Here is a 16,287-nt window from a genome sequence, read left to right as displayed (position 1 = left end):
TTATCGGTTTGAAGACAAAAGCAATTTTCAGAGGGTGCATGAGACTTGAACTAATATCGAAATACCCTATGTGCCATAATACCCAAATTATTCCCTTCGTCCATTTAATTCGATAATCCGATTACAAATAAACAGTTGGTATTTATGATACTTAGGCAGAGAATTTGATTTCATGTTCGTTTGCCATAGTTATATATCGTCCCAGAGGCTATTAAGCCACGCTAAACAGTCTAGTCGATTAATTTAAATTACTATTCTAACACTTTCTTATAATTTTGAATTAGAGGGTAAAACCGCTGTCCTGACACTGTTTTTGTTTCGACCCCTCTTGAGGAGGGTGGGGAACAATATACTCGAATGTTTTTTTTGTTCAGTCAATTTTGACCGATCAATATATTTATCGTAGAGTGTGGTGTCATTAAAACGCCCGTCCAGCGTAGAAAAGCCCGTCCAGCGTAATTAAAAAGTTTTTTTTTGAATTTTTTTCTAGAGCAAGTTATCGATGTTTCAATTTTTGTAAAAAATTAGACCAATTTGCGTTATTTTTATTCATATTTTCCGGAACTTTTGCCTAAAATTACTTCAATTTTGCTAAAAAAAATATGTAAAAATTGTTAAAAATAGTGTTGTTGTTTTTATTTTTTAAGACAAAAAATTACTGTTGACTATTTTGATGTAATTTTTGGGAAAATTTTTGGCTAAATATATCAAAATTCAGCCTTTCAAAAGAGCACGAAATAAGGTTGTTTATTCCAATTTGAATAAATTTGCCGGAAGTACACACCCAAAAACCACTAACACAATCTTTGTAAACTCCAAAGTGGGTTAATACTTCAACTTCCATTGAGAGTGCTCTGTAATTAAAATTTCGCCGTTTTTTGCTAACTTTACTTGATGATTATCAAAAACGCAGCCTTTATTTTTAACTAACAAATTATCCATATCTATAACATTAGAAAAAAATTAAGTGTTCCTGATGGACGAAAAGTATTAGCAAGGCTAGTTTTGGACCAAACTCGGACTGTTACAATCCAAAAGTAATTCAGATTGTAATCAGTCGGTCTTTTTTTTAAAAAAAATCAATGTTTTCTATTAATTAAAGAACAGAAGAATACAAATCAACGCTCAAGGGTGATAGGTCCAATTTAACGTATCTAATTTTTTAATTAAAAGCTTATGGTCGCATTGACTTTAAAAAATATGTGATATTTAAATACACAATGGCTTATTGAACATCGCCATTTATTTCTTAATTCGGTCAAATTGTAGTTAGTGTCAGCAAAGAAGGAATACTTCGTCTCTCTTCTGAATTCAAAATCGGTAAAGATTATGGTGTTGCGGGCTTCGACAACACTTTCGAAAAACAATTGAATTTTTTTTACTATCGTCTTTAACTGTCGTTTTTAAGTTCTTTTACGTCGTATGAAATTTTCTGGACAATGACAGGTCTCATTGGCTTTTTTTATGGAAGCATAGATGAACCGATATTCTGATCTCAGTAGATAGCTGATGGCATTTATGACTTTGGAAACATTTGTTTAAAAAAACATTATTCAACTTTGCATTTTTGTTCTTTTTATTGTCTATTTGCTTCCTAATCTTTTTAATTACATGCCATATATGACATAACTGGCGCCGCGCCAAGGCAAGGGGCAAGTGTACAAAACAAAAAAATTAAAGAATTAGTTACGACTTTACTTGCTTCGACAGGGGCTTTTCGCAGAAAAAGTGATTTTTTTTATTCTTTGTCATATTTGACGTTCTTTTTGTTGACGTAAGACATATTCTGAATAATTACAGGTTTCAAGGGCTTCATTTGGACAAATAAACGAACCAATTTATTTTCAATTTATAGCTGATGGCTTTCATTACTTAAAAAATTGAAAAATACAAAAGTATTACTTAATTTTGCCTTTTTCTTTTTTGTCTACTTGTTTCCTAGTCTCGTTAAAGAGAAGTCACACACCACATTATCGGCATTCGAAGAAGGCGCAATCGAACATATTTTGAGGGCAAAATATGGCTTTAGGGTTACTTCATTTTGCCTTTTTCTTTTTTGTGTACTTGTTTCCTAGTCTCATTAAAGACAGGTCACATAACACATTATCGGCATTCGAAGAAGGCGCAATCGAACATAATTTGAGGGGCAAAATATGGCTTTATGGCTTCGACAGCGTTTTCTCGCAAGTTTGAATGAATCTTAGTTTGTTGTCTCTATTGTTGTTCTTTTTGTAACTATGTCTTAAGGCCCTCCTATAGAGGCATAGGTAATCATAAAGCTATTGGATGTTTTGAGTTGATATCTAATGGTTTTCATTACTTTGAAATAAATTGTTTTTAAAAATGTAAGCCAATTTTTTTAATTTGCTGTTTTTTTGTTATTTTTCGTCCAATTGTTGCCGAACCTTATTATGGACTGATCCCATATGTTTTCTAAAGAAGTACAAGTTATTTTTTTTAGTTTCAGTTTTATCTGACGCTTTTTGATTTGTTGTCAAGTTTTTTTTTTAAAAATGCACATAAAGTTTTGGATGTAAAGCATAACCGTACAAATTCTTGTACGACTGATTAAAGTTGTAATGACCATCTAAAAACTTTGGATCAGTTTTGAGTACATACCTCCTCTTATGAAAGAGACTGTTCCAAAAAAAATATCAGCTGCTTTTCTACTTAGTGACAAAACAAACACACATGAAATTTTTCTCAACACTTAAAAACAACAAACAATACAAAAGTTCACTGCCAATATGATAATTTGACGGAAAATCCAAAAACTCTCTTCCTTTAAAACGCAAGAAAACAACTGAGTAAAATTTGCACATGGCGGCCGGGGGCGAGGTGTTGACTGACCGGGTCAAACTTCTAAGAGTAAGAACCGTCTTTCACACTCTGAAAATGTCTTCTCAAAAGAGTTTCGGTGAATCGCATACTTCCTGTTTATCCCGCTTTTGAGGACGAAAAGTCAAATGGGTCAGGCGAAAAATCGGTCAAGCAAAAATCGCATCAAAAAAGACAAAAGCAATAAGAGAATTGCTAAAAACTTTGCTTGAGAGTAATTAAAAACTGATTGCTTGGTTAATTTTCGAAAATTCTAACAATGCATTTCCACTTAGTTTACAAGTAGAGCAAGTTAGACACTCAATTGAAATGATAATAAGATTCTATGATTAAAATATTTATTAATATGTTGATCTAAATTAATTTTAAGGCTCTTTATAATCATAAATAGAAAAGTAAGAGACAATAACAAAACAGCAAAAATAGAAAATAAAAACGTTAGAATTGAAACTTAAAAACAATTTGAGAACATTGGAGATCAGATCATCCTGGATGTGAAAACAAAAACCATTGATTAAATTGAAGAAAATAAAGTGGATAAAAATAGGTCTTTTAAGCATTAAAAAAACAAAGAATTTAGAAGGGGCACATTGCTAAAGAAACTTTTATGGCTCGAAAACGTTAAACTCCGGCGGGGTTCGAACACGCAACCTCTCGGTTGAGAGTCGTTGACAATAATCTAAAAATCAAGCGTGAAAAGTCACTCACGAAGTGAAATCGACCGAACATTCAGGAGGAAAATGGTCTAGCAAAAATTCTCCATAACAAAAGACGCGCACGTTTACAATAAATGCATCAAACTTCGTTCAAGAGCAATTCAAAACATTTATACAACGTGCCAATAGGCCACTCTATTTCCTCCCCACACAGAAAATTGAATTCGCAGGAAAAAAAATTTAAACCCCAAAAACATAACGATTGAAACCTCAAGAAATACTTCGATAACTTTAACAAGAAAAACAAAAGGCCTAAAAATTTAATCAAATACTTTTTAAAGTTGATATAATCATCTTATTTTCCTTTTTCAAAATTGACCATGAAAAGTAGATAACAACCAAAGACACACTCTGAAAAACAGTTAAAACTTTCATTATCAATCCGCTAATAAAAAAATTCCCCATATTGAATCAGATACACCAAACTATGAAAACAAAGCTTAAAAACTCTCCGCGAGTAGCTATTGATACTTGAAAATGTTAACAGAATGGTAAAAGAAAAATTCAAAATTACATTCAAAAATGTACCAACGGTCGTAAAAAAAAACGATGACATTCCCAAATTAAATCTGCTCGATTGTCGCCCTATTAAAAAAGAAAAGATGTAAAACAGCCGACGAACGGGTGAATTGCTGAACGATTTACGAGCGGCTGGTTTCTTCAGTAGCTAGCGGGGGCGTAGGGAGTATAGCATTAGCTTATGAGAGAAGGGGAAAAGGAGCAGAAAAAGTGTATGGGGAGGAGGGGTCAAACATATCTACCAGAGCTTTTTGCGCTTTCTGATACTTCTAAAATCTATTTTTAATGGTAGCAATATTGTTCTACTCACCAGCTGTACACTTTTTTCTCCGGTTGATCAGGTGCACTTTTATCTTTGTCACTGCTGTTGCTATCAGATTGCCATCCGAGCTTGGACAGCAGAAATCCCATGTCGATAAGATACTCTTGTAATTATCCTTGTTTACAAGTGAAGCATATCAATCTGAAAATGCGTGCCGGTATTTTTAGTAGGCAGATACGTACTGAAAAAGTTGAATATAAACAACCGACTAACGTCGGGCGAATTGCTCTCAAACAACCGGCCAGCGGTTGGCTTCGGTAATTGTCAGTTTGGGCATAGGGAAGCCAGCAGTAGGAGGCACATTAGCAGGGGGATTGCAGCGGGTGGATCCCAACCACCAAAAAGTTACCTGATTAACAAATTGCACTGATTTTACGTCTTATCATCAGCTTCAGTGAATTGTGCACTTAGAAAACAGCAGCGCACTCTAAGAGAGTTGCTCAGTGACCGGATGCCCTCTGGGCTTTACCTGTTTATTCCGTTTTTGAGGACGAAATGTCGAAAGCGTCAGAAAAATCGGTCAAGTGAAAAATCGACCCCTCTAGCTCTTCTAGTTTAGAAAGGACCATTTTTCTGATAAAATAAAGAACTTTTTTGCATTAACAGCCTTCTAAACGAAATGTTTTGACATTCATTCGTAACATCAGAATGGAAAAAGGGGATTTTTATTATTTTTTTCATTCTATTTCAGAATAAAGTTAACGAAAAAATTGTCATCTTTTAAAACGGGGCAGATACTAGATGGCTCTATACGGCCCAGTTTGTCTACCCTCTCCCTAATTGTAGTATTGGTATTAATATTTAAAGTGATGATATTGTTTGAAGCGGAGAAATCAATTTTCTTCTTTCTGCATAAAAAAGACTACATGACTACTATACTTGCTACAAAATTCGCTTGAGAGCTTTTATTAAATACTCCGTCTTCCATCAGGAAATTGTCTGACGTATAATATATATCTGTGGAACGTCTAATATAATTAAGATATGAAAATCGATCTGCAAATGGAGCTTGCGAGTTTTAAACGTCCCTTACTTTTAAATCGTCATCAAATAAGAATTTAAGCGAACTGACTAGTATCTTTCTTCAATGGAACTTTATTTAACCATCATACCTCTCGTTCAGCATTTTAACTACGAGCTTACAAAAAATTCAACTCAGCTCAGCTTTATCTCCATTTCATGATGAGACTATAATCGATTGCTTGTTCCGGTTCAATCCCTTGGAGTACCAGATATGCCATACGCGTGATATCAATAGCCACGTGTGAATAAATATTACAATCGAATAAATATTGACATAGTTGACTTTGCTGTAGAGCTGTCACTTTGTCAGTGGTTCTCCAACTCTCAGAGCTGTCTCATAGAAGGTTGATACATGCGTGACTTCACGCAAATCCTTAGATATAACAATTGAAATTTACCTTTCTGAATCGACGATGTAACCCGTTCACTTTAACCAAAAATTTTTGCTAGCCGCCACTGAGCGTAGACAACTAGACACAAATCCAATCAAATTGCTGCAAAAGTTCTGCTGCGAGAACATGAACGTAAAAAAAGCATTAACTTTTATTCAATTTTCAGTATGGTCTTTTTATGATCTTTGATCTTCGTGGCAAACAATTGCAAACTCCTTTAACTGCGAACATCTTCTTTAAGACCAGTGTTTTACTGTTTCGGGGAGGGGGCTTTGAAAAGCGCATTGGGTGTAGAAAATAGCAAATAAGGACTTTTTAGACTTTGAGTAATCGAGTTATTGTGAAAAATTTACTGATTTTGTACATTTACCGCTGAAATAATAGAAAAGCACCTCACTTATTGGACTCATTTTGTCCTTATTTGTCCCAGCAATCTGCTCTAAAAGCTGCTGACCAACTTGGTGCTAAAATTACAAGGGTTATTATGGCTTCCACTATCTAGATATTGATCTCGAATTACAGCTGTGCCAGACTTTGCTTTACATCTGTCATTAAAAACGGCGCCAAATAAGTAGTTTTTGCTCACTTGGTCCATTTTTTATTAGAACACTGACCTAAAAACTGCTGCAATCATGTTCAAAAACTAAAGTGAAAACTAACGGGGCATCTACTATCTAGAAGATGGATCTTGAAATTCAGATCTACATTAGTATTTGTTAACGAAAATTTCCATTCCTTTTGCATTAATTTCCAGCTTTTATATCAATTTTAAAAGTTTTGCCAAATGTCCGTTTTTTAGCACAAGTGAAACTGGATTATGACGCATACTTTAGTAGTCTAATGGTTAGTTCAAATTTATTATACAATTGAGGAACTATCTTACAAAAAGAATGAAATAATTTTCCGAAAAACTTTAAAAACTACTTAATTTTCTTCTCAATTATTCTAACTTTATATTTTATGCCCAATTGTTTTAGTTAACGAAACCATACGACAGACAAGAATTCAAATCATGAAATCAATTGCTCGTCGATCCACCAGGAGAAAGCTGTGACTTTTAATTTAAAAAAACAAGTACTTTTAAAAATTGTACAAAATGTTTCATGTCCTAATTATAACATTTCAAGGGCAGCTAAGGCATTTTGAGACTGAGTGAAGTCAAATCACTTCTGACCAAAAATATCCATTCCATTGAACAAAACCTTTTCCTTCAAGTGTGAATATGAGCTCAAACGCAATTCGGTTACAAAATTGCATAAATGAATGAAAAGATGTTGATTTGAACTGAGCGTGCTGGCATATGATCACCTAAAAAATCTTTGGGACAAAATGAGAAAACATAGCCGCAAGATTCAGGAAACCACTGGATGCAAAACTTGACTGAATGCCTAGTCATCAATTTACTTTATTAATATATTCAGTTTGTAAAAAATGAAAAGAGCTAACCCTGATAAAAAATTCTGTTAAAAAATCTGGAAAATTATTCTCAACTTAAGGCGGAACATCAAAAATCTTGAATCAATGACTAAATATCAACACCAGATTACCGGAAAATGGCAGCCATGGATTCCCATAACCCCGATTGGATCGAAACGAAAAAAATGGTTTTATAGAAAAATGTCAGAAGTTTATGCTAATTCGGTTCGGTTTAGTTAGGCACACACGTGTTTTTTAAATGAGATGATACATGGGTTTCTATCAAAACAAATACACATTAAACCTGGCAACTTAAAAGAATTAGAAAAAAAATCAAGCATCTGGCACCTAAAACTATTCTTTAAGGATTTATCCCGTTTCTATTTTTGATTTATTTTCTAGATACTGACACTGTTAATTTCAGATCCCTTTCCTGAGCAAATTTCCTTTAAAGGCATTTTGAGTAGAATGAGCAAAGAATAAAATTAGCCCAGAGAAGTCATAAACATTTCAGGCAAAACATCAAAAAAGCAGCAAAATGAGGTTAAATTTTCTTTTAATGACTTTAATTTTTGTAAAGTTTTAATATGAATAGCAATCAAACAAGAAGATATCCATAGCCAACAATAACTTAAACCACACGATCCCCGTAAACATTGAAAACTTGAAGCAAAAAATAATGTCAAGCGGCAAAATAACAAAAACAGTTCCGAACAAAATTAATTTACGATTACAAAATTAATTTATAATATATAGGAGCGAATAAGGTTTTTGATTGAATAACTTCAAGTTAAAACTTGAGACCTCCTTTGAAAATACCGCACGTTAACAGAAATTTCTACTCTCTTAGCAAAATTATTCCAATCAACCAATAAAATAAAGCGTAAAAAATGACAAAAATTGACATACATTTCTCAGAAAATTTTTCAAATTTATTGAAAAAAAGAGAAGTTGAAAAATCAGCCAAAAACGACCGTTAAAAATTCATCAACAAACTTTGATCAAAACTATTACACAATGACACATTTAAAAAAGGTACATATCAAATCAGATGGTAAAAAAAAAGCATGTTAGAGAATAGCGGTATGTAATATCACCTGATTTGATAGAAAAATTCTCATAGGTAAAATTTGCTCAAAAAGTATCAATTAATGAATTAATACAAATCTTTGTTATCAAACTTTGATTCGGAATTAAAAGTTTTTGCTCATTAAAGGTTCAAATAAGTGTGTTTTTTGTTGAAGAATTCTTCACTCTTCTCAATCGCACTCTATAACATCAGTCCTGTTCTCCTTAAGTTTCAGAATTCTTCTCGTTTCAATCTTCTATGAACTCTTGAAAATTATTTATGTTCTCCCCGCTCATTGGGTGAGACAATATTTACAAAAACGAAGGTCCCCTCTCATTGGTTGACGCTTCTCAAAAGACTCCTTTCTTCTTGGAGTTCACAATGTTTGCGGAAATAGAATTTGTCCAAAAATATTGCAAAAATTGTGGTTACGGGACTCGTGCAAGCAACATTGTAGCCGATCCTCGTACAATCACAACGGAAACCGACTGAGCCAATCTATCAAAAGCGATAGCATGTCCTTGCGACTGATAATTCCTGCTGTCAGCTAACAGGGCTATGCGCTTTAACGCTTTCTTGAGAGTGACTGACAGACCACCCAATGACTCAACAGCAAGGAGAACAAACAAAATTCCTTGCTCAGAGCAATCATTTTCGTGTTGTGCATACTTCCGCTCTTCGGCTGCTTCAATCGCGTAACCAGACTTCTCTGCCGCATGATTTATAATGTTTGGTTGCAGTGGAGAAGTTACGGTGACGTCTAGAGCAGCTGGACGACCTGATTTCCATGAAGGCAGAAATATGTCGCCAGGGCGAGAACCGTTTCCTGCAATAAGGTTCCGTTTTTCTATGACTGGGGACAAATTAGCTGCTGAGCAAGCTGATGCAAAACGGTCACGAATCCTGTCATGCCGAGAAATTGCATCCCCTCTTCCGGGACAGATGACGGCGTGGTCACCAAAAATGTCAAGGGTCCCAGACCTGCAGTAAGGGCATTTTCTTTCATCTTCATAAACTGCAATACCTAGTCTGTATTTGACACTAATTTGAAATTCACTGGGACACATATGGAGACCTAAGGCAGGAACTGGAGGTGCCGCAAGCCATGCGCCGGAATGAGGCAAAGAGAGTGATTGCAGTCTTGCCTTCTCCCTGTTTGACGAATGATTTCTTAGCAGCTCTGAAAACTTTTCAGTATCTACAGCTTCTTGAATTTTCTTCTGTGTGTAGGAATTTAAGTTGAAAGGTTCAAGGCTTGCATAGAGTTCCTTAAAAACTCTACTGTCTGACGCGCGCTGGTTTGTAATTTTCTGAACCAAATCATCAATGCTATCACTGAGCCCACATATGCGGCTCTGTACTGCTCTTGCGATTGTCGCACTCCGAGGCCTGAACTGTTTATTGGCAAAGTTGACTGCAACCTCGCATTGTCAGAGGTGACAGCACCTATTATTTGATCTAACGCATCCCGTTGGCTGGAATCAAAAAATTTTAAAACATCGATCAGATGTCTTGTCGGCGTGTTAGTGCGTATAGAGTAGACTAACTTTGGTGTCCCTAGGCAATAACGAAGTATGCCGAGAGCGCATTGAGGATCGTCCAGATAACTCAAATTATCCAAGAGCGACACAACCTTCTGAACACGTTTCTGCAGGCAAGAAGAAACAAATTCTGGTGATCCGACTGCGGCACCCAGTACTTCAAAACCATTGCTCATATTTCTTGTAACTACTAGGTCAACTGAAGGTAGATCTACGATTGACCAGAGCTCGCACTTGTCTTTCCTCAAATACAGACCCCTTTTTGGACCTTCATTAGCTAAGATATCGAGCGTAGTTCGGATTTGATCTTCTGAACCTGCAACAAAACCATCGTCCAAATACCAAGTGTGCTGGGTAAGATTTGGAACTGCGTCTCTTATTTTTTCTATAACAGGCCATAACGTCAACGAAAAGAGAAGTGGACCCAAGGGATCTCCTTGCTGAACACCCGATTCACTTTGAAGACTGGCGTTATTGTACAGTAGTGGCACATGCTGAGAGTAGCAAAAATATGTGAAGGCTGCGATACCTGGTATGAAATCGCATGCTGCTTGCAATAAGTGTGAACGCTTAACCGAATTAAAGGCATTTCGGAAATCAATCTGAAGCACTCCTTCATTAGATTCAGCGTTGAGGATCTTTTCGTAGGTGATTTTTGCAGAGTGGATAATTGCTTCCGCACCTCCGCTGATTTCAATCCCTAGCTGAATGGAAACGAACAACTCAGTTGCTTCTGATTTTGCTTCTTTCACTTAACATTTAGCAATAAGGTGTCTCAGGACTTCACTGACAGCTATTGGGCGTACTCTTCCTTTCTTTTTGGATAGAGCGGTGAGGGATGCGCTGCAGAGGGCTTTTGAAACAAATGAAGGGAATTTACTCCTGCTTCTAGTATTTACAAACTTTAAGGGCGGATTCGGAGTGGTCGTGAGCAGTACACTATTGCGTGCAATAGATGCTCTGGATACATCTTGTAAGGGCCAGCTTCAGTTTACTTGCTGAAAGTTTTCAATTGTTCAAAAAATATGTTATTGCTAAATTGATACGCACTTGATGCAACATAACATTATCAGGTTGGCGCTTCTTTGGGATGTAGCTCTGCTAGTGCGTTCAGAGTAGCTCTGCTATTAGGCGCAAGTCCCTCATTTGACAAGGTTTTTGCGGCACAACCGAATTCACCTTGCAAACATAGACTCTTAGCTCTGCTGGCCAATTTTTCTATTCCGTTTCAAGAATTTCTTTTGCTTGTTTCATTGACAAAGCTTCTGTCCAAAGGTTTGCATATTCACCGTATATCAGCTCTTACAATATGCAACCGTCTTAAAATTTGGTATATGCAGTTATAATCACGTTGCATAAGTACAGTAGAACCTATTTTCTACAAAATGTTGAAAATTATTGAGAGATTCATCAAAAAATCAATTGAGCCACGAACACTTTTTTGGTTCAATTGTTGCTTCTTATATTGATCGAAAGTTTTTCCATTACCAACTGAACGTTGCTATGTTTTCGCCTGAGACCAAAGTGTTGATCCCCAGTGATGGCATTCTTTTAAAAACTTTTCGGAGAAATGGAAAATAGTTTCAGGAAGTGAAAAACGCCTAAGCGTATTGATAAAAATATGGACGATTAACGACAAAATCAATCTTAAGAATTTTTGTCAACAATATAACTTCGCCTTTTAAAATTGCAGCATTGGAAGGACCAGCTGCAGTGTACTTGCTGAAAGTTTTCAATTGTTCAAAAACTATGTTATCACTAAATTGATACGCACTTGAATGAACATTGTCTGGTTGGAGCAAAGTTGGAGGCACTTCTTTGGGATGTAGCTCTTCTAGTGCTTTCAGAGTACCTCTGTTATTAGGCGCAAGTCCCTCAGATGACAGTATTTTTGCGGCGCGACCAAATTGACCTTGCAAACATAGACTTTTAGCTCTACTGGCCAATTCTTCTATTCCGTTTGTGGATTTGTTCCTCGCTTGTTTCATTGCCAAAGCTTCTGTCCAAAGGTTTGCATATTCACCCGCATTCCATCGATCGATGCGATCGGAGAGCCGCTGATCCTGATTTCGTTTATGCTTTTTACCTCCTCGGTTGCTCGCACGCAGGATACACTTCGAAACAGAAAACAATTTCTGCCAATTTAGTTCGTCATCTGGTGTTGTGGCACAATCATCCAGGATGCTGGTTAGCAGTTGTGACCACTTAGTTCTAAATTTGACCGGAACGAAACGGCACGTTGGAACATGTGAACTAACTATTGTCTGTAAAGAGGGCAACTTTTTGTTCTCGTTCAGTATTGTTTGTTCAACGTTTTCAAAGAAATTATCATCAAGCTGGTTCTGCTCACACGACGCGAGGAGTAGGTCAATTTTATCTGAAATTTCTTTTGTTATTTTTTTGCGATTCTTCAAGTTATGTTTGTGCTTCGAATAGGCCCAAACTGATTTCGCATTAAACCACGTGTCGTGCTCTGAGCCCCAACCACTATATCTAATTTTGGTTTCATGCCCCGAGTTTTCTAACACTTGCACCTTATAGAGTTTGTTGACAGTGTCGGGGATGAAAAGTATGGTTCCTGGTGTTGTGTGGAATTGCTCTTTTACACTCAAGTCTTGAAAGTTTTGCGTCAAACCAGTATTTGCATCACTGATGGGGTCAGAGTCATCAATGATGTCTTGTGAGCTAGCATTATCTTGAGACTGGACTTGCAGACGAACACTATCGTTCACAACAGTTTTTCTTAGATTGTAATTCATTTTTCCCATATTCGAAACTGTATTTATATCATACGGGGGATTGCAAATCGTAAAAAAACGAAGTGCTTTCCCGAATCGAAGGTTCTTTTTTGCGATAGCTAGACTTTTGTACGTGTTGTTGTCGACCACTGCTTTTTTGATGACTTGCCGAGGAATTTTTAGGACAAAAATTTATAGGACAAAAATTTTCTCTGAAGTGTCCTCCCCGTTGTGGCTATTTCTGTTGCAGTAGTCGACTGCTTTTTGTTAAAGGGCTAGCGGCGGTACGACGTTGGAGGAGGGGGGGGGGGGGGGTGATCAAGAACAATCTCACCGGGTTTTGAAGCTCGGTCTTGAACTCTTGAGGTAATTTACTTCAATAAGTTTGTTCCAAATTTTAAAGGAATTCAATTTCGAGCTTAGCTCTCATCAACTCGGCGACTTTATTTCAGCGCACGTGTTCAACCTTCCAATAAATTACGCTGAGATAACCAGCTTTGTCAAAAACACTAAATCAAAACTGAGAACTGCGATTCAAAACGCGCATTTTAACATAAAAATTTGCTCGGAGAAAATTTTTCCACGCCTACATTTCTCGCAATGATTCAGAAGGTAAGATCCAAATTACCTAAAGTTTGTTCACCAAAACATCTTTTTTCAAATTTTCTGTATCAAAGAAACATCCAGAAGTAAAGAGTACCCTAAAACAATAAGCCTTACTTCAATGGCTCACAAAAAATAGACACGTTAAAATAAGCAAACAATTTTCTTTTGCGAGGAAAAAACTGACGATGAGTTAAAATTTTCTAAATGTTTTGTCATTGTTCTGAGCAACTTCTCAAATTCACCAACAACCTGTAATCAATTGGCAACTGAAAACACCTACAAGCAATTGGCGTTTTTTCAAATTCCTATAAGTGGAATCAAACAAAACAATTGGTTAAATTCGCAGATAATATTCAACGCAAACCAATTCACGTCAATGTTGTACTCTCTCAAAAAGAGGCAGTTTGGACAAAACTTGAAATTTGATCAGCAAAAACACATTTTCCACGCACTTCACTTCTTGAATTATTTTAACACTAGATAATTATTAATAATAAGGACTCTTATCCAATACTCCTCTTCAAGTCGTAAAAAAAGAATACCATATGGCATCTTCGATTAGTAAAAACGGAAGATTGCCATAACTCCTCTTCGACTCGTAAGAAGACAATAATAGCTATCCAGTGTTGACCAAATTTTAACCACTTACATATGATAGTTATTGCTCACGCCCCTTTAGAAACAAAGTAGTGCGTACAATGTTCCGAGCCTGCTCCTCTACAATTTCACCTGATTCAACCAAACAAGGAGGCTCGGTAATGTACGTACGCACATAATTTTCCGACCCCACTCATCCACATTCTTGACTTAATTGGCTACCAAACGATGAAGAGATAGAAACCTTTCAAAAACATACACATCGTTGAAAAAACAACCAATGAAATACGATAATGCCACGCTAGAGGGCCAATGAAAGTTGTTGATAATAGGACTACTAGAAAGGACAATAAAAAAACAAAACAACAAACATTATTTACGACCAAAATCGATGTCTATAATACAAAAATTATAACAAAATCAAACTCGCATCAGATAAAAATCAAAACAAAACAATTTAACCTATACTTCCCTAGAAAAGATGAGACCTGCCCCCAATTCAACTGGTTAACAGGTCGGAAAAAAAGCAATTAGGTGCGAAGTTCAAAAATACTTTTCCATTTTTGAAAACAATTAATTTCACAGTTATTAATGTCATTAGATATCAACTGAAACCACTAAAATGTTCATTTATATCTACATAGGAAGCAATTGAGACATGTCATCAGCCAATGTTCGACTGCGCAAAATCTCAAAGCCAATAGGATCAACGATTATTGTTATAAATTAAAAAGTTTTAAATTATTTACGTTTTAAGTAAATTTTACCTTCATCTTAACATCAACGAGTCTTCCTTATAAAAGGACTACTTAGACATGACAAAAAGAAACCCAAAAATTGAACAGTATAGAAATCTCGAAAACCTTTTATGAAACTAAATAGTCGAAGCAATCAGTCACAATGTATAACCAAAAGCCAAAGTGTTGGAATGAACAGAAGTAATTGAGATTTCTAATGAGTGAGATTGAGTAACATGGCGACGAAAACAAAAGCAAAAAGGAGACATGAAAATTTTTTAAATTTAAATTAAAATTCCTTAATTACAAACAGCTATAAATTGAAATCTTTAATTAGGTTGAGTTACCCAACTTGGGGAAGCGATTGATACCTATCCTTATCAGCTATATGGTGTACAACAACAAAAAGACAGACAAACATAGGCAAAAGCATTAAAAAAATCCACAAATTTTTGCGAGATAATCGAGTCAGAGCCCAAAAAGCATAAACTATTCAACAAAAACAAACAACACATCCAGATACGCTTTTTTCCAACGTTCTGCATTTTCCCTACAATTCTTTCCTTTAATTGAACTTTTCAATAAAGTGATAATTCGACAATGAAACAAAATGAACCCATAAACGCGTAGTACCAAAATAAAGAAACCATTAATCGAATATAAAACCGTTACCGATATTAATTTATAAATCACAGAAAGTCGATTTCCGCCTGTTTTTACTGACACTACACCCGAAGTTGAGAGAAATAAGATAAAGTATTGGCAAAGTTCAAAAATTCACCGATATTTTCCCAAAATAAATATATTCGATGTCATAACAGACATCAGATAACAATAAAAAAAATCTCTACGTTCTTTTATACTTTCTAAAAGCTAACGGGATCTTTGATTGGAGACACTAAGTCATTGGGCTACAAAAAGTATAAGAAATGAATGCAAAACGAAAGAAGTCCATAAAATTTTTACGAAAACAAATTGTCAGAGCCATAAAAACAATGAGCGTAACTCTGAAACCATAATGTAATCTCATTGGTTCTCGTTTAGTGTAAATAGTATCTGTCATTAATTGAGCCCCGATTTGAAATTCTTGTCCGTAATTTACATAAGAAACATTTACATAGCGGAAATATTTTGAAACGGTCGCGCCCAATTAAAATCTAAAAAATTTTTATCATAAGGATCCATAGTGCGATCAAGATCAGCCTAGATGTTGCTGCGCGTCTAAAAAAACTCAAAATTATTGAAATGGTTACGAAATGGATCAATTCTATACAAAATTTTTCAATTTGTCAAAAATAAATAATGCATTTGGTATAATTAACGAGTTAGGAAAAATTGGCAAAATTATAAATCCAGAAGACTCTCAAAGCCAGCAGAGTACAAATAGCTCTTTTTGAGCTTAAGAAGAATCTGGCCGCAGTTTTAAGGTGTCTACTTCCAGCAAATTTAAAGCAAGTGGGCTAAAAAAATTTGGTCCCATTTTTCACAAAAAGTCTGAATTTTGAAAAATTTAGCAAATTCTAGCAAAAAAACTAGGATCGAACAATTCAACAACCCTCCTCTAGCTTTAGAGATAAAATCTATAACACTACAGTTAACAATTTTAACATATTCTAGAAAAATTGACGAAAATTTGGTCAAAATTGACGAAAATTTGGTCACATATGTGAATAAAACAGCCGAAATACGTCTAATATTCACAAAGATTTAAATCTCGATACCTCACTAAAAAAAGCAAAAATTGAAAAATCTTTTTAATTGCAAATTATACGC

General features: G+C 35.4%; 2 protein-coding genes across 2 annotated transcripts in view; both read right to left on the bottom strand.

Annotated features, from left to right (window-relative positions):
- LOC142341755 (protein XRP2-like) overlaps window positions 1-16,287 on the bottom strand; it is a 525,423-nt gene that overhangs the window by 55,342 nt on the left and 453,794 nt on the right. The window contains exon 2 of the mRNA XM_075392946.1: window positions 4,384-4,538. Coding sequence (XP_075249061.1) covers window positions 4,384-4,484 — 101 coding nt within the window. The 5' untranslated portion in view covers window positions 4,485-4,538. The remainder of the gene's footprint in view (window positions 1-4,383; window positions 4,539-16,287) is intronic.
- LOC142341754 (uncharacterized) overlaps window positions 1-16,287 on the bottom strand; it is a 249,763-nt gene that overhangs the window by 115,170 nt on the left and 118,306 nt on the right. The window lies entirely within an intron of this gene.

The sequence above is a fragment of the Convolutriloba macropyga genome, chromosome 6 (assembly GCF_964194025.1).
Source record: "Convolutriloba macropyga chromosome 6, txConMacr16.3, whole genome shotgun sequence".
In the NCBI taxonomy this organism is placed as follows: Eukaryota; Metazoa; Xenacoelomorpha; order Acoela; family Convolutidae; genus Convolutriloba; species Convolutriloba macropyga.
This window is presented reverse-complemented; position numbering and strand designations above follow the sequence as displayed.